This window comes from Protopterus annectens, chromosome 5.part0 (assembly GCF_019279795.1).
Source record: "Protopterus annectens isolate FY-2018-M chromosome 5.part0, PAN1.0, whole genome shotgun sequence".
NCBI lineage: Eukaryota > Metazoa > Chordata > Ceratodontiformes > Protopteridae > Protopterus > Protopterus annectens.
The window spans coordinates 1,652,243,524-1,652,270,052 of record NC_056735.1 but is presented as its reverse complement, the minus strand read 5'-3'; the positions used below and the strand labels follow the sequence as shown (position 1 = coordinate 1,652,270,052).

Genomic DNA, 26,529 nt, shown 5'->3' with positions numbered 1-26,529 from the left:
TCTCAAATACTAATCCTACAAGGAACCCCTGCTAGCCATATATTCCAACTCCGAGATCGCACTACAGTGAGGAAAGGGTTGAATTTCCCTAACTGCACTGTACCACGATCTCTGTACAATTCTAATTTATATTAGCGAATGCACACTGCATTCGCTAATATAAACATTTGAACATTGAGATGTTCACCCATGTGAAAAGCTGAACATCTGTACTTTGAAGTTTTAATATGGGTACATCTCAACTGGAAATTTTAATTGTAAACCCTTTTGGGGAGGGTTTGGCGTGATGGTTAAAATCTTTGCCTCCCAAGATACAAGAATTGATTCTGACTGCTGGTTATTGGCTTGGCTTTTATAATGTCCAGACTTAGCTCTCCTCAGTATGGAGAACATCGATATCTGTGCAGTGAAAGACACCTGGTTCAAGGCTCCAGAGAGCACCCCAGCACTACCAGGTTATACCTCATATCATGCCTTTCGGCCCCAAAACCCGGACCGAACCACAAAAGGAGGGGGAGTTTCCATATTTATCAAGGATATCCACACCTCCAGGTTAGTGGCATTGCACGAAGTATTGGAGACCATCCATGTGCAACTGACAGTGGGCAAGACTGCTTTTCAGTTTATAGCATCCTACAGACCACCGTCTCAGTCAGGAATCCCACTCGGCTTTCCTGAAAACATTGGAGAACATGACGATCTCTCCGAACACCATTATATTGGGCGACTTCAACTACCCAAACCTAGACTGGGGAGCATTACTCAAGCCCCAGTACCTTAGCCCAAAGGTTCCTGGAATTTATAAACTCAAATGCTATGGAACAACTAGTCACCACTCCCACAAGAGGGGATAACATACTAGACCTGATCATTACCAACATGAGGACTCTATGCTCCATACCAGAAGTATATCCCTCATTGGTAAGATCAGACCATAAATTAATTTCACTGGTTATCCACATCCCGACCCCACCCACAGCCCAGAAAACCACGGTGAAAAACTTCTCAAAAGCGAACTTCACACTTCTCAAAACTGAAGTGGAATCCTTCAAGGCCCCAGGGCCAGTGGAAACTACGGCCCAAACTTCAGAATCCTATATAAACACATTCTACAGACATCTCCAGGAATGCATGGATCATGCTATCCCAAACAAAATCAAGACCCAGTCATCCAAAGGGAGGCGTCCAGTCTGGTGGACCCCAGCCATAAATAAACTGTACAACAGAAGGAGGAAGCTACTACATGATAGAGCAAAATCCCTAAAAGGGAAGGCATCTCTGATCAGTACTAGCAAAAAATTACGATCCTTCATAAATCCTCCAAGGCCAGCTTCGAGAGAAAAATTGCACAGAACACTAAAGACCATCATAAGGCTTTTTTCAGTTATGTTAGGAACCTGGGTTGCAACTCCCAGACTTGTTCTGAGTTGATTCTAAACGACAAAAAATACACTGAACCCACAGACATCGCCAATATCCTGGCAGACCGGTTCACTGCAAACTTCTCCTCCCCCTTCCCACAAAAGAGCAAGTATCTATCCTGGCAGAGTACAGCCTCCCAAACATCTCTAATGCTCAAGTGAAGGCCGCCCTCTCCAAAGCAAAAAAACACTGCTTCCATGGGACCAGATGGCATCCCGGGTTGCATCCTACATGAATTCCAAGAAGAACTAATCCCTCAAGTAAAACTGCTGTACAATCTCAGCCTCACTACAGGATATGTGCCCAAAGAATGGCGTACAGCAACAGTGGTCCCACTCCACAAAGGTGGCGCCTCTACGGACCCTGGAAACAATCGCCCCATAAGCCTGACTAGCCTAGTCTGCAAGGCTATGGAGAGGATCATCATGGAACTCATAAACAAAGACATTGGGGACCTACAGACACTAGATCCTACCCAATTTGGCTTCAAGGGCAGATCCTGCCTTTTGAACCTGGTCGACTTCTTCGAAACAGTCACCAAGGCCATATGAAGGGAAGGTAGTCCACACAGCCTATCTGGACCTCGCAAAGGCATTTGACACAATACCCCACTCGGGCATCATAGATAAGCTATCCAGCCTAAATATAAACCCCTATGTCACAAGATGGGTCGCAAACTGGCTCAAAGACAGAACCCACAGAGTCAGAGTTGCTGGAGCCATGTCAGACTCGAAACCGGTCACAAGTGGCGTCCCACAAGGTTCTGTCCTGGGACCTCTCTTGTTCGGTATTTACTTTTCTGAGGTACAGGCCAACATGGGAGGACTATGGCTCACCAAGTTCGCAGATGACTGCAAACTGGGCCATAATCGACTCTCCAGCTGACACAAACATCCTTCAAAAGGTCTCGCAGAGACTGATAACTGGTGCCAGAGCCATGGTCTAAAGCTAAATGCCAAAAGTGTATAGTCATACCCTTTGGCAAAAACAATGTGCCCACAAATTACCACATAGGTGGTAACCCATTAAGTACAGAGAAAGTAATTAGGGATCTGGGGACCCAAGTTGATAGCAATCTCTCCTTTGACAACCACATTGCCAAAGTGGTTAGTAAGACCTTCTACATAGCCCACCTCATCATGAAAGGATTCACATCTAGATCAAGAGAGGTAATCGTGCCCCTTTATTCATCCCTCATCAGGCCCATCATAGAATACAATGCCCCCTTTGGGATGTACCCTACCCGACACCTGCAGCAATTAGAAAGACCCCAAAAGTACCTCACCAGGAGGATCAAGGGACTCAAACAGATGCCATGTGCTGCTCGGTTAAAAAAAACTCCAGCTCTGCTCAGTTGCATACCGCCTACTTCGATGCAATCTATGCCTGACATATAAAGCTATGTCCAACCCAGAATTAATGGACATGCTCCACCTCAGTAAATCTAAATCCCTTAGAGCCACGCGCTCGAGGGACTTGAACCTCAGCACAGAAATAAATAGAACATGCTGGAGGGACAGATTCATAACCCAGAGGCTCCCTTCGCTCTGGAATAGAATTCCAATTCATGTTGGGCAGAGCACCTCACTGACTCTCTTCAAGAAGAATCTTGATGAGTGGATGGGGGATCGTAGGTTTGTCCCGGGGATTACTTCCATGTCACTAGAGGCACAGTAAACTAAACTTTAAAAAGGGCACAGTATACTCAAATCAAGGGGTGGCGTAAGCCAAACACAATCGGGCTGGCTTATAAATGCCCCAGGGCAGATAGCCTAGTATGAACCTATGATACCTGATTATATACCGTTAAACTTGGGAACCTGTAATGGTAAGTAATTTGCATTCTTGTATTTTGATAAAACGTTAAAATTCCTATCTTGATGCTTGTCTAAATTAAGAAAGTGGCATTTGTTATAAGTTGAACTGTTTCAGATTGTCTGACTCTTTGTTTTCTAATTTAGGAGGTCAAACTTGTTACTGTCGACTATGTTGTTCTTCTCTATGGACATGCCAGTGCCCTTCTTGGAATTGGCCAACCTGAGGTACTAATAAAGTAAACAGCTTGTCAGTTGCATTTGTTTCATCTACCAACTGCCTGCATTTCTTGTGCTGTATTTGTCATATGTAGTGGTGGACTTTCCATGCTTTAAGCTATGCATTAGGTGAGTAGCTTTGTTCCAAGAACTGTTTATGGAATCTGCCATGGTTAGCAGCAAGCTACACAATTTACTCGTTCTTTTAATTAAATATTTACTTTGCTGTAAATGGACCTGTTTGGTGTGGACCCAATACAAATTGACTTGAGCTTGAAACAATTTTCTAGTTTATCAGTAACTGAGTACATCTTTGGGATCAGTTTTGGAAAGCTTTCTTTTGGCATTCCCTGACTGTTGCAGAAATTCATTTGTGACTATACATTTAACTGACTGATATTTTGAGCATTTGTTAAGGGTTGGATGGTCTTAAGTTGTGTTGATCTCTGTTCCAATTCTGCATGTTTTCTTCTCAGAAACTGTTATGCTTAGGTGGGTTGTGGTGGGAGGGAGATGTCTCAGCATATATGTAGAATGCTCCAGCACAAGAACACACCTAGCCCTTAGAGCCTGCAAGATGTTCTTCGTGTTTCACTATTGCAGTCATCACATTTGGGTTATACCTGCTGGGGTAGCCCTCAGCCAGCCTGAATACCAGAGACTTAGTATTCCTGCATCAGTTGCTGTTGCTTGAAAACTGACGTCAGGTTGTCAGGGGTATAAAGGAAGGCACTGATTTAAGAATCATTTTAAGATGTTGTTCAGTATGTTGTAGCTTTATTTAAAAAGAAATGTTCCAAGATGTAGTCCATAATGGTGTAGCATTAATTAGCATCATTGGGTTAATGTGCTTCAATGATTCAATTAAGCATGATATATAAAAAGGGTGGTGTTTGAAGTAGTAAAATGTATTCCAGGAGAAGGCGAAGGCCGAGGTACCAGAATTAAAGAATTTCAAACTCACAGTGGATGTGTTCCTGTTTTCCTACAAATTTATGATTTTGGTGTTTTGAAGGAGTGGAGGTGTTGTATTTGTATAAAGGAAGGCAGCCTGCGGTCGTCTCTACCTTGGATGGGTCCGGAGCTGCTGTGCAGGCACAGACGTCCAAGGAAGTCCTTCGCAACACCATATCCAGACCTAAACCGATGCCTTCTTTCACGGCTACTGTTCTTTCTAAACCAACCGAGTTCCTTAGGCCCAGGGTCGAACCACCCTCAAGAAACCACCTTCCAGCCATTATTTGGCACCTGCTCCCTTGCCTTGGTCACAAATGCTTAGAATGGCAGAGGACCTTATCATGCTGATTAGGGGAAGCCACCCAACTCCCTCAAAAAGAAAGAGATCTGTCTCCAGAAGTTTTGTCTGAACAAAAGTCAGATGAATCCTGAAGCATCTGACTATGAAGACATGCAGCCCCTCTCTACATATGAGGATTCTGATGCAGTGGAATCTATTCCTTCAGTCTCTCCACCAGAGGATTTTTCCTTTTGGGAAGCCCTGCATACGCTAAGGGAACATTTCAAATGGGAGAGTCAAGACTACTCTGTCTAAAAAGAGTCTCAGTTCCTGGACCTTGCACAGCACAAGCCCTTAGCCATCCACCCCAGTCCTAGATGTGGTAGATGTCTTCCTTAAATCCAGCTTTACTCCAGATGCCCTTCCTCTCGCTCCCAGAAAGTCAGACAGGTACTACAGAGTCCCTGACTCTCACAGATATCTCTCTAAAAACCCAACAACGGACCCTGAGATCATTACTCAAGGCCCAAAAGGGGTTAAAGCTACTTCAGCTAAGAATCCCCCCCCCCCCCCAGACAGGGATTCCAGAGCTCTGGACAGATGGGGTAAAAAAGTATACACCTCAGCTACTCTTGCTATCAGGGCACTCAGTTGTTAGTTCCATATGCTTAAATATCGGCAACATACCTTAGAACTCCTTAAACAGAAAATTATCTCCTTCCTGCATGGGCAGAATCTAGACAGTTACAGGAATTAATGCACTTTGCTGGTCAAGTAACTCAACACACTTTGCACTGTGGTTTTGATGCCCTAGAAGCTTCTTGCAGGGCAGCAGTCACTGGATCTGTCATTAGAAGACATGCATGGCTTAAGGAACAACCCCTGCCAGACCATGTCATATCAAAATTTTTTGATGCACCCTTGCACAACGATAACTTATTTGGTACTAAAGCAGAAGAGGTGTTAAAAAAGATGGAAGAAAAAGCAAAATCTATGCAGACTGTTAAAGATTTCTTACAAGTATAGCTCCCTATGTTCAGGAGGCATTTTCCTTCCAAACACTGGTCCTTTCCTGCACCTAGTAAACAAGGCCAGCCTAGGCCCCATGGAAACAGACCTACAAGACAGCAGTCCCATGGGTTGTAGAGATGTAAGCAGTGGACTGCCTCCACTTCAGAATCAGGGAGGTCTAAGCCACCCCCTTATGGCAAAAACTCACAATGAACTCACCCCCTCCTTACCTCACCTCTGCCCATCACCTACCTCTAGGAGGAAGACTCTCCTTTCACTCAAGCACGTAGGCCACCATTACCAAGGACCAATGGGTTCTGAACATTGTGTGTCAGGGGTACAAATTCTCTTTCCAACCCTCAAAGGGTTCCCAGATATCCCACCAAATCAGTGGGCAGAGGATCAAAAGCAAATCCACACCCTGCTCTCCTTGGGAGCAGTAGAACATGTTCCTGCAGTGCAGATAGGCCAAGGCTTCTACTCCAGACTTTCTCGTACCCAGAAAAGAGGGCACCTGGCGCCCCATCCTAGATCTGTCCATTCTAAATACCTTCTTGGTGATCCCAAAATTCAAAATGCTCACCCACCAGCAGCTGCTACCCATGCTGTCCAAGGACGCTTGGCTAGTCACCTTGGACTTAAGAGGACTACCTCCACATTCCCATCAGAGAGTCCTGCAGAAAATAAATTTGCTTCAGGGCAGGATCTCGGCAATTTCAGTTCTCTGCACTTCCCTTTGGCTTATCTACTGCTCCCAGAATTTTCACAAAATGCCTGGCTCCGGCAATTGCTTTTTGCACTCAAAGAAATATTCACATTTATCCCTACTTAGACGACTGCCTTATTCAGGCAGACAGCCAGGAAAAGCTGCTCAAAGACCTGGCCTTTGTAAAGCATCTACTAACCTCCTTAGGGTACACAATCAACGAGAAGAAATCCAAACGGGTACCCACCAGGAGGATAATCTTCCTGGGAGCAAGTCTGGACACAGCATCCCAGATGGGATGCCTAACACCAGAGAAACAGTTTCCTATCAGCTTACTTCTCTCAACTGGCCACCATGCCCCAGCTTTCTGGAAGGAAATCCTGCAAGCCCTTGGGTTCATGGCATCTTGAATACTCCTTATTCCATATGCCAGACTGCATATGAGGAAACTTCAGTGGTACCTAAAGAGCCTTTGGTGTCAACACTCAAGATCTGGAAACTCTTTTACCTATTATTCCTTGCCTGAGGGAGGAATTTCTTTGGTGGGCAACAGCCTGCTCCAACAATAAAGGACTGCCCTTCTCCCCACATCCCACTGCCCAGACCCTCACTACAGACGCATCAGACTACGTATGAGGTGCACACCTGGATGGCAGGTGCATACAGGGCCAATGGAACCCCCAGCACACATCAGTCTAAACCAGATGATGGCTATGTAGCAGGCCTTGATAGCTTTCAAACCGCTTCTCTCTCCAGAGGTTGTCGTGATCAGAACAGACAGCACCACAGTGATATGGTACATCAACAAGCTGGGAGGGACTCTCTCCTACCCGCTGTGCAGGCTGGCCCTGACACTTTGGTTCACAGCCTCTTTCATGCATCTACACCTGTTAGCACAATACCTCCCAGGCTCTCAACTTCTTGGCAGACCAATTAAGCAGAAAGCTGTTGGACCTCCACGAGTGGCAGCTCAACAGAAACACCTTCTTACTAATAACTCAGAAATGGGGAACCTCGGAGGTTGACCTCTTTGCATTCCACACCAACCCATCAGCTCAGCAAATTCTGCACCAGGGAGCATCACTGCATGACATGGAAAGTAGTTGCCCCATCCTACCCCTGGATAAACCTCTTGGTCTATGCCCTTTCTCCCCTACCTCTCATTCATTCCCAAGGTACTGATCAAAATAAAGAAGAACAAAATTGTAAAACCAAAAAGCCACACAGCGAACCGTAAAAGACTGATTTATTAAATAAAACAATGAAAACAACGAAACAACAAGGTACTAAGCGCTTTCACCCAACAACTTCAGGGCATCATCAGATCAAAATAAGGGGGGACAAACCAAGGACCATTCTCATAGCTCCAGACAGCACTGGTACCCCTTGCTGCGCAGCCTGTTCCCACTGCCCCCATGGAATCTTCCTCAGGTTCCCAACCTCCTAACCCAGAGGGCAGGGGAATTCATGCTCCCCCAATAGCAGACACTCAGTTTGGCAGCTTGGCTTATGTCCTGACCCTTGACCAATCTGCCCTCAGTAAACCGGTTCTGGATGTTATCCGAGAGGCCAGACGCCCTAGCACCAGAAAGTCTTATGCAGATAAATGGAAAAGGTTCTTCACCTGGATCCAGGTTAAGGGAGCCAGTATGGCACAGCCCTCCATCCCTCTCATCCTGGACTACTTAGCTGACCTACTACACAGTGGTATCTCTTTCTCCTCTATAAAAATTTCCGCTCATTTTTCCACTGAGCAGCCTCTTTATTTACACCCTCTGATAAAGCAGTTCCTCAGAGGGGCTAATAACTTGAGACCCCCCCAGAAGGGCACCAACACCACCATGGAATTTAATTTTGTCTTGGAAAAGCTCACCCTGCCTCCATTCGAACCAGCTTTTTCTGCAGAGCTAAAATTTCTCTCCTAGAAGACAGCCTTCCTCCTGGCCATCACTTCAGCCAGAAGAGTCTATGATCTGCAAGCACTCATGTCAGTGGAACCCCTTCATCATCTTCCATGCAGATAGGTATCCCTCAGAACTAATCCATCCTTCATGCCCAAGGTGGTATCCAGTATGGCTCTCAACCAATCCATCCATTTGCCCACCTTTTTCCTAACCATCAAAACAAGGGGGAAAGGATTCTGCACTCTCTAGATGTATACAGACAGCTCAGATTCTATCTGGACAGGACTAAACCCTTCAGAAAATCTGATCAACTGCTGGTTAGCTTTGCTTCGGGTCAGAGGGCAAGGCATCTCCAAGGAAACCATTTCCAAATGGATATCACACTGCATCCATTTCTGCAACAAGCAGCATGGCAAGCCTCCCCCCAAGGGGGTTAGGACCCACTCCACCAGAGCAGCCTCCACCTCTGCAGCATTCCTCAGAGGGGTCCCTACCAGGGACATCCTGGAGGCTGCCACCTGGACATCTGTTCACACCTTTACCAAACTTTACCACTTGCCTCTCTTCTCTAAATCCAGGTCACGTTTTGCCTCTGCAGTCTTGCAGGCCATGCTAGCCAGCCCCTAGCTTCCTTGACTGCCTCCACCCATTTCCTCAGCTTTGAGAATCTACTCAAATGTGATGACTGCAACAGTGAAACATGAAGAACATAGTACAGATGTGTACACTTAGTAGATGTTAGTGTCTTCACTGTTGCAGTCTTGGTTTCCCTCCCTCCTTCCCTCTTTTTCCTTTTACCTTTCTTCCTTATTGTTCTCCTTTCCCTAGAAGGGACATATTGATATGTTTTCCGCTGGTGGGGTACTTCCACCAGAACCTGGGCTCCTAGTTTGGGGCAAGAAAACTGATGTAATGGCATTGGCTGACTTCCTTTATACCCCTGACGACCTGACGTCAGTCTTCAAGCGACAGCAACCGACACAGAAATACTAAGTTTCTGGTACTCAGGCTGGCTGAGGGCTACCCCAGCAGAGATGACCCATATGTGATGACTGCAACAGTGAAGACACTCTAGCATCTACATTTATTCTAAGTGTACACAACTGTACTTTTTGCTCCACTTCTGTGATTTAAATCTTGAACGTAACTTAGTAATTGGAAAGTTCCCATACTTTATACCTTAAGTAGAAAATTATTTAGTATGTTCGTGTGGCTATTAAGTAATGAGCGAATACTAGCACCAGCTTTCTGTCTACTGCTTGGGACTCCAGCTGTCAACTTCTTTCCTCAAGAATTTTGGACATAGCCAAGGTAATGAGGGGACAAGGGCCTAGGATAAGGAGCAATTTTCAGATATTATTCCAGTTTGCTTAGAATGTTAGTAAACACTTCTAAGATGGCTGTACGCTGATCAACAGCTTAATTCCAGCTCTCCCAGTGTGAAAAAAGAAACTGAGATAGGGGCTAGTAGTTCTGCCAGCTTTGGTAAAATTCACTTACTGACTCGTAAGTACACTGTGTGGATGCCAGCAAAGAAGAAATTTAGCCTGAAAGAAAATCATCTTGAAAAGTGAAGAGAAAATACTGACTGGAAGAAATCCTGCAGCTATTCATCAAGAAGTAATTCATGCTCCATCTTTGGTACAAGAGATGGCTTCCAGTAATTTGTAAAAAAAGTCAAATGTTCTCGGAGCTGATTAAAATTAAATATTGAAGGGTTATATCAACTTAAATAAAAGGTTGGAAAATGGAAAAAGCTTTAAGCAGCCTTTCACATGAACTGATAAAACTTGCAAAAATCAGAGATCAAAGAGAAGAAAAGATTAGCTTTGTATGATGAAGAAATGTTTCAAAAAATGGTAGAATTAGAGAACAGAGCACGTAGGGAAAACCTGTTTTCTGCTGTACTGCAGTAACTGGAAGGAACAGACTGTTAACAAGTCTAGTTGCTTATTTGTGCTTTCATAAAGTTATTACAAGGCAGGATTTGTTAATTGAAAGGGCACATAGTGTGTGCTCCAAACCTGGCAATGAAAAATCTGTCAAGACCAGTGTTAGTAAAGATGCAGTCATACCAGCAGATAGTTGATCCTAACAAAACTGTGGCAGAAGGGTAATGTGTTAAAAACTGGAGACAAATGATTATTCACTATACAACAGATAGAAGAGAAGCAAAGTTATCTTGGCAATCAGGGAATGTCGAGAGACAGGTGTGAGATAGTTGCTGTATCTAGCTGGCTTCAAAAATGTTTTTCCTGGAATATCAGGCACTTTTTGATTCAGAACAAGGTAAGGAGGAAATACAAAAGTTTGTCCAACAAAGTGAGCCATCAAATGGGTGGGGGGGGGGCTCTGATTTTCATTCTTCTGACAAAAAAGCTCATAGAGAAATTTTGCCAGTGAAACCTTTTCCAATGTTTCAAAGGAAAATGCTTAAATGACAAAAGAATCGGGAGTAACTTGGGCTTGAACCAGAGTCTGATATTGGAAGATGGAGATGAACATGTGGAAGAAGACTGGAAACACAGGAATTGGTGAATAGCTGTGATGTTACAAAGCATTAATTACATTTGTGAAATATGGCTGTACAGGAAAAAGTGTCTTAAAAAGATTGGACTTTCATCGGTTTTCTTAAACTTGAGTGGACTGAAAAGCATATACCTACTTCATGTTAATATTTAGCACACTTAAAAGAAAACAAAAGTAACTAAGTAAAAAAAAAATTTTAACATTATTTTGTATTAAACATGTCATGATCTAGATTGCATGTTAGTAACGCAGATTTGTGTAGTATGTAGTCTGGTATCTATAATGAGGGGGTGAGGGTGAGTCTTCATTGAATGTTCTGTTTGTTAAAGATACTAAAGTTAACAATTACTTGTTCTAGTTTAAGAAATGTAGGCTGTACAGTGTAAAAAGAGAAGAAAGACTGGACAAAAGCTTGTTTAAGTTAATATGTTGTAATCTTAGGCTGTTAGGGTGGGAAATGGTGTAAAATTGCACTGATTATAATATACTTAGAGTTGAGATGTTTTCTCTTTCATTTACGTAGTTGAATGTCTGGATTAATATCCTTAGCTTAACCTAAAAACAAGTGTTATTTTTTTGTGTAAGCATGTGGGTTTGCAAAATAAGAAAGCATGGTAAATGCATTATTTTTCTTTTAGCAAATGTTAAGTGTGAGTTGAGAAATAAGCAGCTGAAGACAGTTTAACATTCTATTACGTTTCCTTGGAGACGAGCTTGACTACAGGTGCTGGTAATAAATTTGAGAGTTCTAAAAGTTTGCTGAGGGAAATGCATCATTAAAAGGTGCATAGGCAAGCAGTTCAGTAAAAAAATTTAAAATTATTAGAAGTGAATAAGAGCAGATACCCACATAGCCTAAATGCTTAGTTGCATTTACTAGGACAGTATACAATTTAGTTTTATTTACAGAGAGCCAGTGCCCTTAAGGCTAAACAATAATGTTTTCTGAAAACATACAGGTTGTTTTTCGCATATGGGAGAGGAAGTTGATGTAAGAAAAGATAGTAATTGGTGTATGTGGGAGCACATCTGCAACATGTGCTGTAGCATGGATAACCTTAATTTTAGGTTAGGTAATACCTGTGGATGTAGCTGCCGATTTGGAACAGTTTCTATCAAGAGGGTTAAGCTTTATTATTTGAAGATGTACAGTTTTGTGTGTTTGTTTTAAGGCGATAGGTTCTGGGGGTGTTCTGGGGTGTGTTTGAGTTTTTTTTTTTTATTAAAGCAAAAAGTCTTGAAAAATGTGACGTACATTCAAATCGAGATGACCTGAACAACTCTGTAAAAGATTAACATGCCAAACAGTGTGTGCACGTAATACAGATGTTGGAAATAGATATTTTAAAAAAGCTGTCAAGTTTAATACGTGTGGATAATAACTTGTCATAATGACTACACTATCCATATTATTTTGTTACTTAATGGCCTCAAAGGTTTAGTCAAAAAGGCAAGAGCATTGAATTAAGAGATGCAGAGTGCAAATAGCAATGCTGCAAGAGACCCACTTGGAGAGCATCAGCATGTGAATTTGATAAAGAAAGAATTTCAGTATGGATATTCTACAGAATATTAGGGACAAAGGAAAGGGGAGTACTTATACCTAACTGCTCCAATAGTGATAGAACGGGGAAGTATAGGCAGTAATGGTATGTATGTGGCAGTCAGGCGCTAATGGCAAGGGAGGAGGATTATGCTGACAAGTATTTATATTTCATCAAAAATTGCTATAATGGAACTTAAGAAATGTTTGGGAGAAATCTGCTTTCAGCAGGGAGTATTACTTGTAGGTGGGGACTGAATATTGATTTGCAATTGGGAGGATGCATCAGAGGGACCCTAGAAGGGAAAATGACAAAAGCGGCTAGATTTCTGAAGAAATCTATGAAAATATTTGGTATGGAAGACATGATTTCAGTTGTAGGAACTCTTGGAGGGAGTTTTATGTATTATTCTCTAAGGTACAATAATTTAGCTAAATTAGACAGAAATTATATTTCACAAGAACATGTGCATTTAATTGAAAGCTTCAGTACACATTCAGTAGCTACTTCAGGTCATACGGCAATAAAAACTGAGACATAAATCCAGGATAATGAAGCAAAAATGAAAGACAGGCACTTCCCCCACCTACCCGTTAAAGACGGAGAAATTTAAGGAATGGGTAGTGGAAATTTTAGAGTTATTAAGAAAGGTAGAAATTTCTTCAAAAGTTAGTGAGTGGTATAAAATAAAAGTAGAGTTTAAAAATAGGGTAGAAATAAAAAAAAGTATGGTTAAGAAACTACAGGAATTTTTTTTAGAGGGGCTGACAAAGGTTAAAGTATTGCAGAATAAGGGGAATCTCTTTGAACCGTAAAAGCCACAATTGCAAAGAGCTAAAGAGAAAATAAGGGAGTATCTGGATAATACGCATGAGTTTAAAGATAGCTGTTAAGCAACTTATGTAGGCGAGATGGATCCCAAACATCTAAAGTTATGGTAAGTACATAACTAAAAGTTTTGATAACTCGAGCACAAAAACGTTGAGCACAATGATTTAGGTAACGTAAAAAGGGTTATTGCCAAACTTAGGGAGCCTATAACAAGAGGTCCTGTAGAGGTATTAGAGATATTTCTGAAAGTTATGAAAATGTATATAAAGCAAAGATATGTGGTAATCAAAGAGCACAAATGAAAACATTTATGGAATATGTAAGTATGCCAAGGTTAGAGGTATATGAGGCTCAACAATTAATAGTTAAGAGGAAACGAGATAAAAATGGTGATGAATAATCAGTCTATAGGAAAAGTCTCCAGGCACAGATACTATTCCTGTGGAAGTTTAGAAGCTAGGTGGGAAGAAAGTGGTAAAGATCAGGACGGTTTTTGTTTAACAGCATTTTAAAAGGAGGGAAAGCGCCAACATCCTGGAAGAAAGCTGAGGTAGCTGTAACATCAAAAGAACGTAAAGACCCATCAGATTCTACTGCAAATATACCCATTTCAGTTTTAAACCATGATTATAAAATGGTTGACTGTAGTAGCTAAAAGAATGGCAAAGGTTTTGCCAAAATTGATATGAATCAGCATGGCTTTGTGGAGGGGAGACAAACATTTGACAACATTAATAGAACATTGATGATCTTGAGGGAAGTAGAATATAAGAAAATGCTACTGCTGTTGTGTGGGTCTTGATGCAGAGAAAGTGTTTGACAGTGCAATCTGGGGATTTTTAATAGGGTTCCTGGATACAATAAGGTTAATCGTGAGGGTGTGAGGGATCGAAGCCAAGAATTCAAGTGGGAAGGTTCCTCTCTCCTAAGTTGTGTCTAAACAGAGGAACCAGAAGAGAGTTATCCTCTTTCCTGTTTGCTTTATATTTAGAGCCATTGTCAAAGAAAAAGACACAGAAATTCAAGGATATAATTGGTATGATCAAGAAAATTTGACTTTATTTACAGAAGATATTTTTGTACTTTATGAAACCTGAACATGACATCTCAGTGTTGTGGAACTTTCTGAGACGGTTTTAAGTATTTTTGTGATGTAAAATTAGTGAAGGTGAAAGAAAGGCTATAGATGTAAATTATGTAGTGACGCGTGAATTGGTTCAGCAGTTTATACCCATATTTATGGGGACATTATGGGGACATTTTAAAATGAAGTATTTAGGAGTATGGATTATAAAAGGGTTTTATTATGGCAGCTAAGGATATGTGGGAAGAGACAAAGGTAATATGAAAAGTGAGAAACTGGAAGCTGTAGGTTTTTTGGATAGCAAGATATATGCATTGAAAATGTTTATAGTCCCTTTACTTGTATATAGTAAAAACTCAGTTAACCGGAACTCAAGCAACCAGAAAAAAATAATCAAAGAAATACAGTACAATTTTCATGTGTTGCAGTTTCCATTTCCTTCTGCAGAAACATACCTTATGTTTTTAGAGTTTTAAAAAGGAAGATGGGAATAAATCCCTCTCTCCCCAACCTAAGAACAAGTCAAACCAAACAAATGGTTTAGGGTACAGTATTAGTTAGTCCTATTTTTAATAGCGACTTTCAAGCAACCAGAAACTACAGTTATCCGGCGTCTACCACGGGTGCCGGTTAACTGAAAGTTTACTGTATACTGGTCAGGCATATTTTTTATTAGCCAGAGCTAAAGTTGTGAACAATTAATTAAGAGGTGAAGGATCTCTGAGGGGAAAAGGGCAAGAGTCAATTTGGGTAAGTTGATCCTTCCAATACAGGAAGGCAGTTTAGGATTACCCGATTTGAAGAGATATTTTACAGCTACAGAGTTGATGCTGATCTACATAACACAAGCAGAAATTTATAATTCAAAATGGAAATAGAGTATGATGAAATGGGGGTGGATTCAAGAAATAAGGAGAGTGGGATTTTGGATTCAGATCCTTATGGAGAATAAACATGCAGAATACATAAAGTTCTAAGAAGTAAGCCAGCAGGAGAATGGATAAAGGAAATTTTTGCTGATGGGAATGATTCCAATTAGGGGTACAGAGAATAGGCAAGAAGGGGACTGGAATTTACTTGAGAACTGGTAAAGGAACCAAGGTATCGGGAGGAAATAACTAGAGAGAGGGGAAAGGTGATATACTGGGAAGAGGTCAAAAAGGCATTTAGACTGCAGGCTAGACTGCTTACTCCATTCCCTACCAGGGATCAATATCAGAATGTAGGCAAAGGGAAAGAGATGGGGGGGGGTCGTAAGTGAAAGATCTGTGCTGGTAGACTTTAAATCTAGAAGAGAAGCTGCTGTTAAAAAGCGATAATTAGTAGGGCATATAAAATATTGCATGATAAATATAGGATTCAATCAGAGGAGGCCAGAAAAGATTGGTAGCAGAGATTGGATAAGCTATTTACAGTGGAACAGTAACAGGACATGTATATGGGCTCCCAGGTATACAGCAAAGTCTGAAATATTTAGGATTTTTGTTTGGAACTGTTTACATAGGTAATTTTATACCTCAATCAGGCTCAAAATAATTTTTTCCTCAAGTAAATGGCAAATGTTGGAGGTGTGATATGGAAGAAAGAAGTAACTGGAACATATGTTTTGAGTGTAATGCGTTGGCAGACTTCAAAAATTCCTTAGAGTGCTTTGTCAGAAATATTGGGTGAGCAAATGGGTGTAATTAACGAAGTTATTCTTTTGAGCTGGTACACAGGATTTGAACTGTGTAAACATACTAAAGCCTTGCTAAGTTTAATTAAGGCAGGAAGTGTGCAATTTTATGTAATTGATGTAATGTTGGACTGATGATGATTGTACAAGAGAGTATGTACAATGTGTTTAACTGGGAACATGTAAGAATTTTTTTAATATAATTGCATATTTGCCTGTGTCTTAAGTGATAATTTAAGAAAGGTGTAAAAAATGCGTTGTTCGAACCATAAGAAGTATGAAAAATAGATTTTACCTCAAAATGAAATGCATTTTTAAACACAAGTATGAAACTTTAATATTTGGTATTTGACAGACTAATCCTCTCTGATTTACGAGATCATCAAAAATTTTACAAGGGATGGGACTTTGAAGATGGCAGCACATTGAGTAACAGCTTAATTCTAGCTCTCCCAGTGTGAAAATAGAAATTCAGCAGGTAAGACCGGTGGACTTGTGTTTCTGGGTAATTTTCAGTAACTGGCTATTAAGTGCACTACCTGGATGCCAGGAAAAAAGAATACAGAGCACCTAAAGGAAAATGAGCTGCAAAGGGTGAGGAAAAACACTGAGTTGGAAAAGTACTGCAGCTGTTCATCAAAAAACACTGCAAGCTGCAGACATGACTTCCGGTAACCTAGACGAAAATAAAACAGCCACACACAGACCTGGTTAAAATAAATGAAACACTGATGAAATATATGAACTCAAACAACAGAAGTCTGAAAAAATGAAAGAAGCTTTAAACAGATATTCAGATGAGGTGATAAAACTGCAAAAATAAGAGGTCAAAATGTAAAAGAACGCTGTACCCCTAAGTGTCTTGAAACGCCAACCTGGTCTTCAGGAATAAGCCTATCAAAGTGATATTAAAATAGAAATAAATTTATTCCATTATTAAAATAATAAAATGTAAGTTAAGCACACTCACTCGCAAACTGCAAGCTTCATCAGAACTCCATTGAATCTGAATAGTTTCATTTAAATAACTTTTTTGGCGCCAAAGTGCTGCATTTGAATTATTTTAAAGATGTATACACATTGAATGTATGTATGCCATGATACTAAGTAGCATAACATTAACTACATTCATCTCACAATGTCAACCCTTACACATATATAAAATACAAATAATCATGACAGTAGTAACCATACTATATCTTAATATATTATATAAGAAATGCATATCTAGATAAATAACGGCCGTTTGCGAGTGAAAGCGCTTAACTTACATTTTATTATTTTAATAATGCAATAAATTTATTTCTATTTTAATATCACTTTGCTCGGTTTATTCCTGAAGACCAGGTTGGCGTTTCAGGACACTTAGGGGGTACAGCATTCTTTTACATTTTGTTCTGTTTGTTTTTTGAATGAAAAATCAGAGGTCGAAATGAAGAAAAGGCTGGCTGAGTATGAAACTACTTGAGAAGAGATGTTTCAAAAAATAGTATTAGAGGACAGAGCATGTAGGGAAAACCTGAGATTTTCGGCTGCACCAGAGGAACTGGGAAGAAACAGACTGTATTAATTTTGTGGAAGCAGAAATAAGCAACGGGACCTGGTATTCCACAGAGGGAGGTGATTATTGAATGGCATAGTAAAGATGCAATCCTACTTAGCAGGAGGAGTTGATTCTGACAAATTTGTGGCAGGAGGAGAAAGCACTAAAAGTGGGCGACAGCAAATTGTTTGTGGAGAACGATTACTCGTTCACCAGGCAGAAAAGAAGTAAATTTATTCCACTATTCAGGGAATGCAGAGAAGCAGACATGAAATTCAAACTGCTGTACCCAGCTATCTTCAGAATATTATTCCCTGGAGGGAAAAAAAAACATTCTTTCATGAAGTATATGCTAGTAAGGTGGAAATACAGAAGTTTGACCGACAAAATGTGAGCTGTGAAACAGGAGGAGATTCTGCTTGTTCATCTGGTAATAAAAATCACTGAGACTGTACCAGTGAAACCTTTTTCTTTGTTTCAGTGGAAAATGCTGCAGAGATGGAAGGGAGCACAAGAAACTGACTATAAGAATTTGAGAGTATGTTGGAAATGAAGCAGAGACAGGGTTTGGGAGATGGAGATGAACAGGAATAAAACAAGTAGCGTGGAAATTGACAGATGTGGGATTCGGAGCTATAGTTTGTGAAATATGACAGAACAATAAAATCTGGCAATATTGGACTTTTTGGGACTTGTGGGAGACTCTAAAGCATATGCTCTACTTCATGTCATTAATGTTCAGAAAAATACTTGGAGGACAGGAAGAGGAGGGGGAGAAAGTTAACTGTAAGTGATTTTTTTCTTAATTGTACTATTTTTATAGTGTTTGATTTTCTGTGTGTGCTATAATGTAAAGTTTCTCAGTTTTAAGTGTAATCGGGATACTATTGTAAACAGGTGCTCCTGCCCCCCCCCCCCCCCATTTGCTTGTTCAGTTTTCAGAAATGTAGGCACTGTAATGTGTATATATAAAAAAAAAAGTCAAGTCTGGTTAAAAGAGCATGACAGAGGGGAAAAAAAGTGAATGTTTTTTATCTCATTCTTGAATGGGGAAATGACTGGATTAAGGCCCTTAACTTGACTAGGAGATAATGTTCTCTGAAAGCATTCAGGTGTTTCCCCAGCTGGGAGAGTTATAAAGATGAGAGAAAACCAGACAGTACGTAGAAGCACAGGCTACTCAATGCTTCTGAGCATGATGGATATCCTTTCTTTTAGGTTAATTCAAGTCGGTGAGTATGGCTGTCAGTTTGGGACATTTGTTCCTACTAGGAGGGTAAAACTTTAATATTTTAGGATGTACATAGTTGTATGTGGTAGTATTAAGTTAATACGTTTTATGAGGGTATTGGGTGTGTGTTTTTTGGTTTTGTTTTGAGGGCTTTCAATAAAATAAGTTTTATAAGATGTGTCATAGGCTCAAATGGATATGACGAGAAGCAGCTGTATAAAGGTTCTACCTACTAAACAGTTATGCATGCAGCACAAAAACTAGAACTAGGCATTTAACAAAAAAGCTGTTACACAAAATTTAGGAATAACATTTTAATACAGTGATGCTTTCTGTAATGTCCTCCATTGTCAATGGTCTTACATATAAATACAAAAAAGAGAGAGTAGTGAATTATATTAAAAATATGGAGTGCAAATAGCTATGCTACAAGAGAGACACTTGGAAAGAACTTAATGTGTGAATTTGATGAAGAAAGGTTTTCAGGATGGTTATTCAGCAGAATACCTGGGCAATGGAAGAAAGGAGTACTTGTGTTAATTTCAAGAGGAGCTCCAGTAGTGATAGAGCAAGTTAAAAAATGGCAGATTTGTAGTACTAAGGGGCTTGCTGGCAAGGAGGATGATTACACTAGTATGTATTTATCTTCCACCTAAAACTGCTGTAATGGAGCTTTAAAAAATTCTAGGGAAAATTGGCTTTCATCAAGGAATATTACAGGCGAGGACTGGAATTTGATTTGAAACAGTGAAAAATTGGGGGACAAGAAGGGAAAGTATAACAAAGGAGGGTATACATTTTGTAGAAATTTATGAAAATATTTGGCATGGAATATGTGAGTTCAGTACTAGGAGTACAGATTGAATTTACATATTCCCCAAGATACAAAAACTGGGCTAGGTTAGACAGAATGCACATTTCACTGGAACTTGCATTTAATTGAAGGTCTTAATACACACCCAGTAACTGTCAGATCATGTGCCAATAATAACTAAAATGAAAACACAGGGTAATGAAATAAAACTGAGACACTGGCCTTTCCCACACATCTGTTGAAAAGAGAAGAATTTAAGGGATGGGTAGTGGAAGTTATTTGGGAGCTAATAGAGAAGATTATAGAAATTTCTTTTGAAACTATAACTAGGGAATGGGATAGTGGGGTTTAAAAACGGGGTGGAAATAAAAAAAAATAAAAAAAAGATATATGGTTTAGTAGTAAGAATTATTTAGAGGGACTGACAAAATGTTAAGGTATTGCAGAATAGGGGGAATCTCAGAGAACAGGAAGAGGAGTAACTGGAGAATGCTAAACAGAAAATTAGGGATTACCTAGATAATATGCATGAGTTTAGAAAGGTTGCTATTAAGCAACTGGCAATTGTTTTTTTTTTTTTTTTTTCTTAACTGTAGAGCACAGAAACTTTTAGTGCATTGACTCAGGCAACAGTAAGTAGAAACGACTGTCGTCAGCTTAGGGAGCCTATAAGGGAGCCTTTTCAATCTTACCTTTAAGCATCCCTGTTACTAGCACTTTCTCTAATACCTAAAAAGATCATCTCTACTTGACTCCAAGTAGACTTTTCTCTATCTGTTAAACCTAGCACTTGCTCCTACAGTACTTATTACCTTGATATGGCACTCTTATAGATAGCACCCCAAAAAGGCAAACCCCCATTTCTCGGTCACTCACGTCCCCCGGAATCTCTTTTAAAGTTTTTTTGTCTAGTCCTTCTAGCATGTCGAGGGATCAGTTGCTAGTGTCCTCTCCTGCTCAGCTGGTGAACCTGGGAATATTGAGGCAATGTTACAATTGCCTCATGTACACTGAACAACCCTCTCCTCCTCCCACAAAACACAAATACATGCGAGAGATGCAACTATCGGGCCAAACTGGAGGCTGAGCTCTCTCAACATAGGTCTGGCAAGACCAGTCAGGAGGAGAAGGTTACCACACACACTATAGACCCAGTCTCACATAGTACCATCACAACCTCAAATCATACACATAAACACACAAAGACATACTCGGCTCTGATCAAAATCTACCAAAACAGCAGAGGCCACCAAAGCAGACACCCAAACAACCACCACCTCAGAACACAACACCTGCAACACATAGACCTCACAGTCAGAGTGTCAAACAGTCACAGCCCTTAAGGCCAAACACAATGCCAGACACACTAGTCATTGGTGACTCCATAGTCAGACACACTGACGTCCCGCTCACCAGACTGAGTAAGGAGAAGGTCACAGTAAGCTGCCTGTCGGGCGCTAGAATCCGCCACATAGCATAAGCACTCAGGTCTCTCAACAGCAGGTACAAATATGACTCAGTCATTGTCCACGCTGGTGTAAGCGACCTGAGGCGTACCTCCTTGGACTACATGAAAAGAGACATTGAGGAGCTCTCTGATTATGTAGCCCAGGCAGGTATGACCCTGACCTTGAGCAGTATCCTACCTTCACCAAGAATGATGCCACAATACAGAGAGAAGATGATCAGCTTTAACAATTGGCTTAAACTCTGGTGTCATTCAAAGGGGATCAATGTCTGTCTGCCTGGGATGACATGCTGGACAAGCCACGCTGCTTGCAAGGGCGGCTTGCACCTGTCACCCTGGGATTCGGATATTGGCAAAGGCTCTTGCCACCCCCATAGTGCCTTTTTAGGCAAGGCTCAAATTCTAAACCTACCACCCTAGAACACAAAAAGGAAAAAACTAAGGGTAATGCTGCTCAATGCCAGAAGTCTAAATCTCAAAATGCACTTTCGAGGCCCTTCTCAGTATGGAGAACATCGATGTCTGTGCAGTGACAGAAACCTGGTTCAAGGCTCCTGAGAGCACCCCAGCACTATCAGGTTTTACCTCTTATCATGCGTTCCGGCCCCAAAATCCGGACAATACCAAGAAAGGAGGGGGTATCCATATTCATCAAAGACACCCACACCTCAAGACTGGTGGCAATGCACGATGCATCGGAGACCATCCAGGTGCAATTAACCATAGGCAAGACTGCTCTGCAAATTGTAGCATGTTACAGGCCACCCTCACAAACTCAGGAACCTCACATGGCCTTCCTGAAAACACTAGAGGGATAAATGTATCACCAAACACCATCATACTAGGTGACTTCAATTACCCTAATATAGACTGGGAACACTACTCAAGCCCAAACACCCTAGCCCAAAAGTTCCTGGAATTCATAAACTCAAATGCCATGGAACAACTAGTCACCATCCCCACAAGAGGAGAAAACATACTTGATCTCATCATCACGAACATGGGAGCACAATGTTCAACACCGGAAGTATACCCCTCACTGGTGAGATCAGATCACAAACTAATCTCGCTGGAGGTCCTCATCCCACCCCACCTGAAATAAAAAGACCACAGTAAAGAACTTCTCGAAAGCCGACTTCACACTTCTAAAGACTAGTGTGGTCTCCTTTAAGGCCCCGAGCCGACGGAAAACAGTACTCAAGCCGCTGAATCACTTACAAATGCCTTCTACCAGCACCTGCAGGACTGCATGGATAAGGCAATCCCAAGCAAAGCAAAGACTCTTTGTACCAAAGGCAAGCGTCCACTCTGGTGGACCCCAGCCATAAACAAACTCTACAACAAAAGGAGGAAGCAACTACAAGATAGAGCAAAATCCTTAAAAGGTAAGACACCCTTGATCACTATAAGTAAAAAACTAAGAGCTCTCATAAAATCATCCAAAGCAAATTTTGTGAGAAAAATAGCTAAAGACTCAAAAGACAATCATAAGGCCTTCTTTAGCTATGTTAGAAACCTGGGAGGAAACTCCCAGATATGCTCAGAACTAGTTCAAAATGATGTGAAGATTACTGATCCTACAGACATTGCCAACATACTGGCTGACGGGTTCAGTGCAAACTTCTCCCCCCGCTCCAGCGCAAAAGGGGAGATAGCTATACCAAGCGATTGCAGCCCCCCAAACATCTCCGACGCCCAAGTGAGAACTGCTCTCTCCAAAGCAAAAAACACAGCATCCATGGGACCTGATGGTGTCCCCGGCTGTGTGCTCCACGAACTCAACGAGGAATTAAACCCACAGCTAGGACAGCTGTTTAATCATAGTCTTACCTCTGGATCATTACCCAGGAGTGGCGCACTGCAACTGTGGTCCCACTTCACAAAGGCGGTGCCTCCACCGACCCTGGAAATTACCGGCCCATTAGCTTGACAAGCCTTATCTGCAAAGCCATGGAGAGGATCATAATGGACCTCATAAATAAAGACATAGGGAATTTGCAGACTTTGGATCCATCCCAGTTTGGCTTTGTCAAAGGCAGATCATGCCTTCTAAACTTGGTTGACTTTTGAAACAGTCACCAAAGCCATTGATGAGGAAAGGCAGTCCATACAGCCTACCTCGATCTGGCAAAGGCCTTTGATACAATACCCCACTCGGGTATCATTGAAAAACTCATCAGCTTAAATGTTAACCCATACATCACAAGATGGGTTGCAAACTGGCTGAGTGACAGAACCCACAGGGTCAGAGTTGCTGGCGCCATGTCAGACTCAAAGCCTGTCACAAGTGGTGTACCACAGGGCTCAGTCCTGGGCCCACTCTTGTTTGGCATCTACTTTTCCAGTACAAGCAAACACAGGAGGGTTATGGCTGACAAAGTTTGCAGATGACTGCAAACTGGCGCCATAGTAGAAAACACATCTGACACAGATATCCTTGGAAGGGTCTCACAGAAACGGATAACTGGTGCCAGAGCCATGGCCTAAAGTTAAATGCCAAAAAATGCATAGTCATACCCTTCGGGAAAAACAAGGTTACCCCTAGCTACCAAATAGGTGGCAATCCACTGAGTACAGAAAAAGTTATCAGGGACCTGGGGACCCAGGTTGATAGTAGTCTGTCATTCGACACCCATGTAGCTAAAGTAGTTAGGAAGACCTTCTACATTGCCCACCTTATCATGAAGGGATTCTCATCTAGATCAAGGGAGGTCATAGTCTCCCTATACTCATCACTCATCAGACCAATGATTGAGTACAATGCCCCATTCGAATGTATCTGACCCGACACTTGCAGCAGCTGGAGAGGCCACAAAGTTCCTCACCAAAAGGATAAAGGGTCTCAAACATCTGTCCTATGCTGCCCGACTGAAAGAACTCCAGCTCTATTCAGTCGCCACGCTTGCTCAGAGGTGACCTTTGCCTAACATACAAGGCCATGTCAAACCCAGATTTGATGAATATGCTTCACCTCAAAAATCTAGATCCGTCAGAGCCACAAGGGCGGAGACTTAAACCTCGACACGGCTATTAATAGGGCGTGCTGGAGGGATAGATTCATCACCCAAAGACTCCCTATGCTGTGGAATAAAATCCCGGTATATGTGAGGCAGAGCACCTCGCTGGCCTTGTTCAAGAGAAATCTTGACCAATGGATGGGAGATCGCAGATATACCCCAGGGATTACCTCAGTGTCACTGCTCAACAGAGGCACAGCAAAATAATGGGTATAGTTCCCCATACTAAAGGGGTGGCGTAAGCCACAAAACTATGGGCTAGGCTTGTAAATGCCCTCGGGCAGATAGCCTAGTATGAACCTATGAACCTAAGAAGAAAAACAACATGAGATCCTGTTGAGGTATTAAAAATATTTTGGAAATTCTGTGAAAGTCTGGTTAAAGCAGACCAATATAGAAATCAAGAAAAGGTACAAATGGAAATATTTATGGAGGAATTAAATATGCCAAGGTTAGAGGTAGAGAAGGGTCATTACTAACAGTTAGGATAGGAGGAGACTCGACAAAAATGGTGATGTATATCCAGTCTACAGGAAACTCCCCAGTAAAATAGGTGGTATTCCTGTGGAAGTTTGGAAGCTAGGAGGGAAGAAAACTGAAGAAGACCTGGAAGGTTTTGTTTAACAATATTTCAAGAGGAGGTGAACAACCTACATCCTGAAAGAAAGCGGTGATAGCTGTAATACCCGAAGCTCCATCAGATGCAGCTTCATACAGGCCAATTTCAATCTTAAACCATGATTATAAAGTGTTTGTGTCTAATGACTAAAATAATGGCAAAAGTGATGCCATTTTTAACAAGAAACATCTTTATTAAATTATCACACATGACGTAGGCAATTTTACATGTAGATACATGAAAACAAACCAGCCTGATACAAATCTCTCTGCAAGCGTTCTACATCACAAGCCATGTTGACAAAATTGTAGTTGTAAACATTATACATCACTTATAATCTATCCTGTCATTGTCAGTCAGACATTACATAGCTCATTCAAACCCTGCCTTTTTAAACCTTGTTCCTCCTCTGCATGTATTGTTCCTACATTTCCCATTTCTTTCCTATGTGATTCATTCCTACCCTTCTCTGAAGATCCCAATTCCAGTTTTATCCCTTATTGTATTCACTATTTCAATACAGTTAGTTTACACTTTGATTTCCATTTTCTAGTAATAGCTTTTTTGGCAGCCACCGTAATAAGACTCTGCAAGGCCTTACTTTGTCTAGGCAATCCCAATTCTGTATTCATAGCTCAAAAAATCATTTCCTTAGTTATACCAATTTGCTCACCCAATATCTCTGACAAAGCAGTCTGCATGAAATCTTTTAAAGTTTGCCAGTTCATTACACTCCCAGAAAATATGTTCATAGGTAGGTACTAGGCTATTGGCCCTAGGGCCTATATAAACCTAGCCAAAAAGGTACCCTGGCTTTCACCACCCAAGAAAATTATTTTCCTGTGCCCCTGTCGAGCAGAGCCAAAGAAGTGCTCCCTGGGGTGAATTTCCTATCTCCCATCCAGTCATCAAGATTTTTCTTGAAATGCTAATGAAGAGCTTTGTTTGATATAGATAAGTAGTTTGTTCCAGAGTATGGGAAGTCTTAGGAACAGGAATATATCCCTCCAGCATGTTCTGTTTATTGTTGTGACAAGGTTTAGGTCCCTAGAGCATGTAGCTTCTGAGGGATTGAGATTTCTTTAAGTGGAGCATGTCCAACAGCTCTGGGTTTGGCATAGCTTTGTATGTTAGGCAGAGATTGCCTCTGAGTAGGCGATATGTGATGGAGTAAAGCTGGAGTTTTTTGAGACTGTGTGCGTAGGGCATCTGTTTGAGGCCAGTAATCTTCTTTGTGAGGTATTTCTGCAGAGTTTCCAGGTGTTGTGGATGTCTTGTGAGGTGCATACCAAAAGGGGAGCTGTATTCTGTAATGGGTCTAATGAGTGATGAGTAGAGGGGAACCATGACCTCTTTTTCATGCATAAGAAACATTTTTTGATGAGGTATGCCACGTAGAAGGATTTCCTGACTACAGTGGCGATGTGATTATCAAAGGAGGAGAGACTACTGTCCACCTGTGTCCCAAGGCCTCTCCTCAGACTTTTGGTGTTAAGTAGACTACTGGCTATGTGGTAGTTCATGGGTACAGAGTTTTTACCAAAAGGGATGACTGTGCAGTTTTTGGCATTGAGCTTGAGGCCATGGCTTTGACACCAGGCATCTGTCTAAGTGAGGCCCTTTTGTAGGATGTCCACATCGTTAGGAGTTTCGATTATGGCTCCTAGTTTGCAGTCATGTGCAAACTTCATTAGCCAAAGACCTTCTGTGTTAGGATGTACTTCAGAGAAGTAGATACCAAACAGGAGAGGACCCAGGACTGAACCCTGTGGTACTCCTTGTCACTGGTCTGAAGTCGGATTTGGAGTCTGCTACTTTCACAGTGTGGGTTCTGTCAGTGAGCCAGTTGGCAACCCATCTT

The 26,529-nt window shown here is 41.5% G+C and overlaps 1 protein-coding gene across 1 annotated transcript in view; it reads left to right on the top strand.

The window, feature by feature from the left end:
• Positions 1–26,529, top strand: part of TTC3 (tetratricopeptide repeat domain 3) — a gene marked incomplete in the record, with an annotated part of 2,769,029 nt that overhangs the window by 283,364 nt on the left and 2,459,136 nt on the right. Inside the window, 1 exon segment of the mRNA XM_044072025.1 lies at positions 3,384–3,464. Coding sequence (XP_043927960.1) covers positions 3,384–3,464 — 81 coding nt within the window.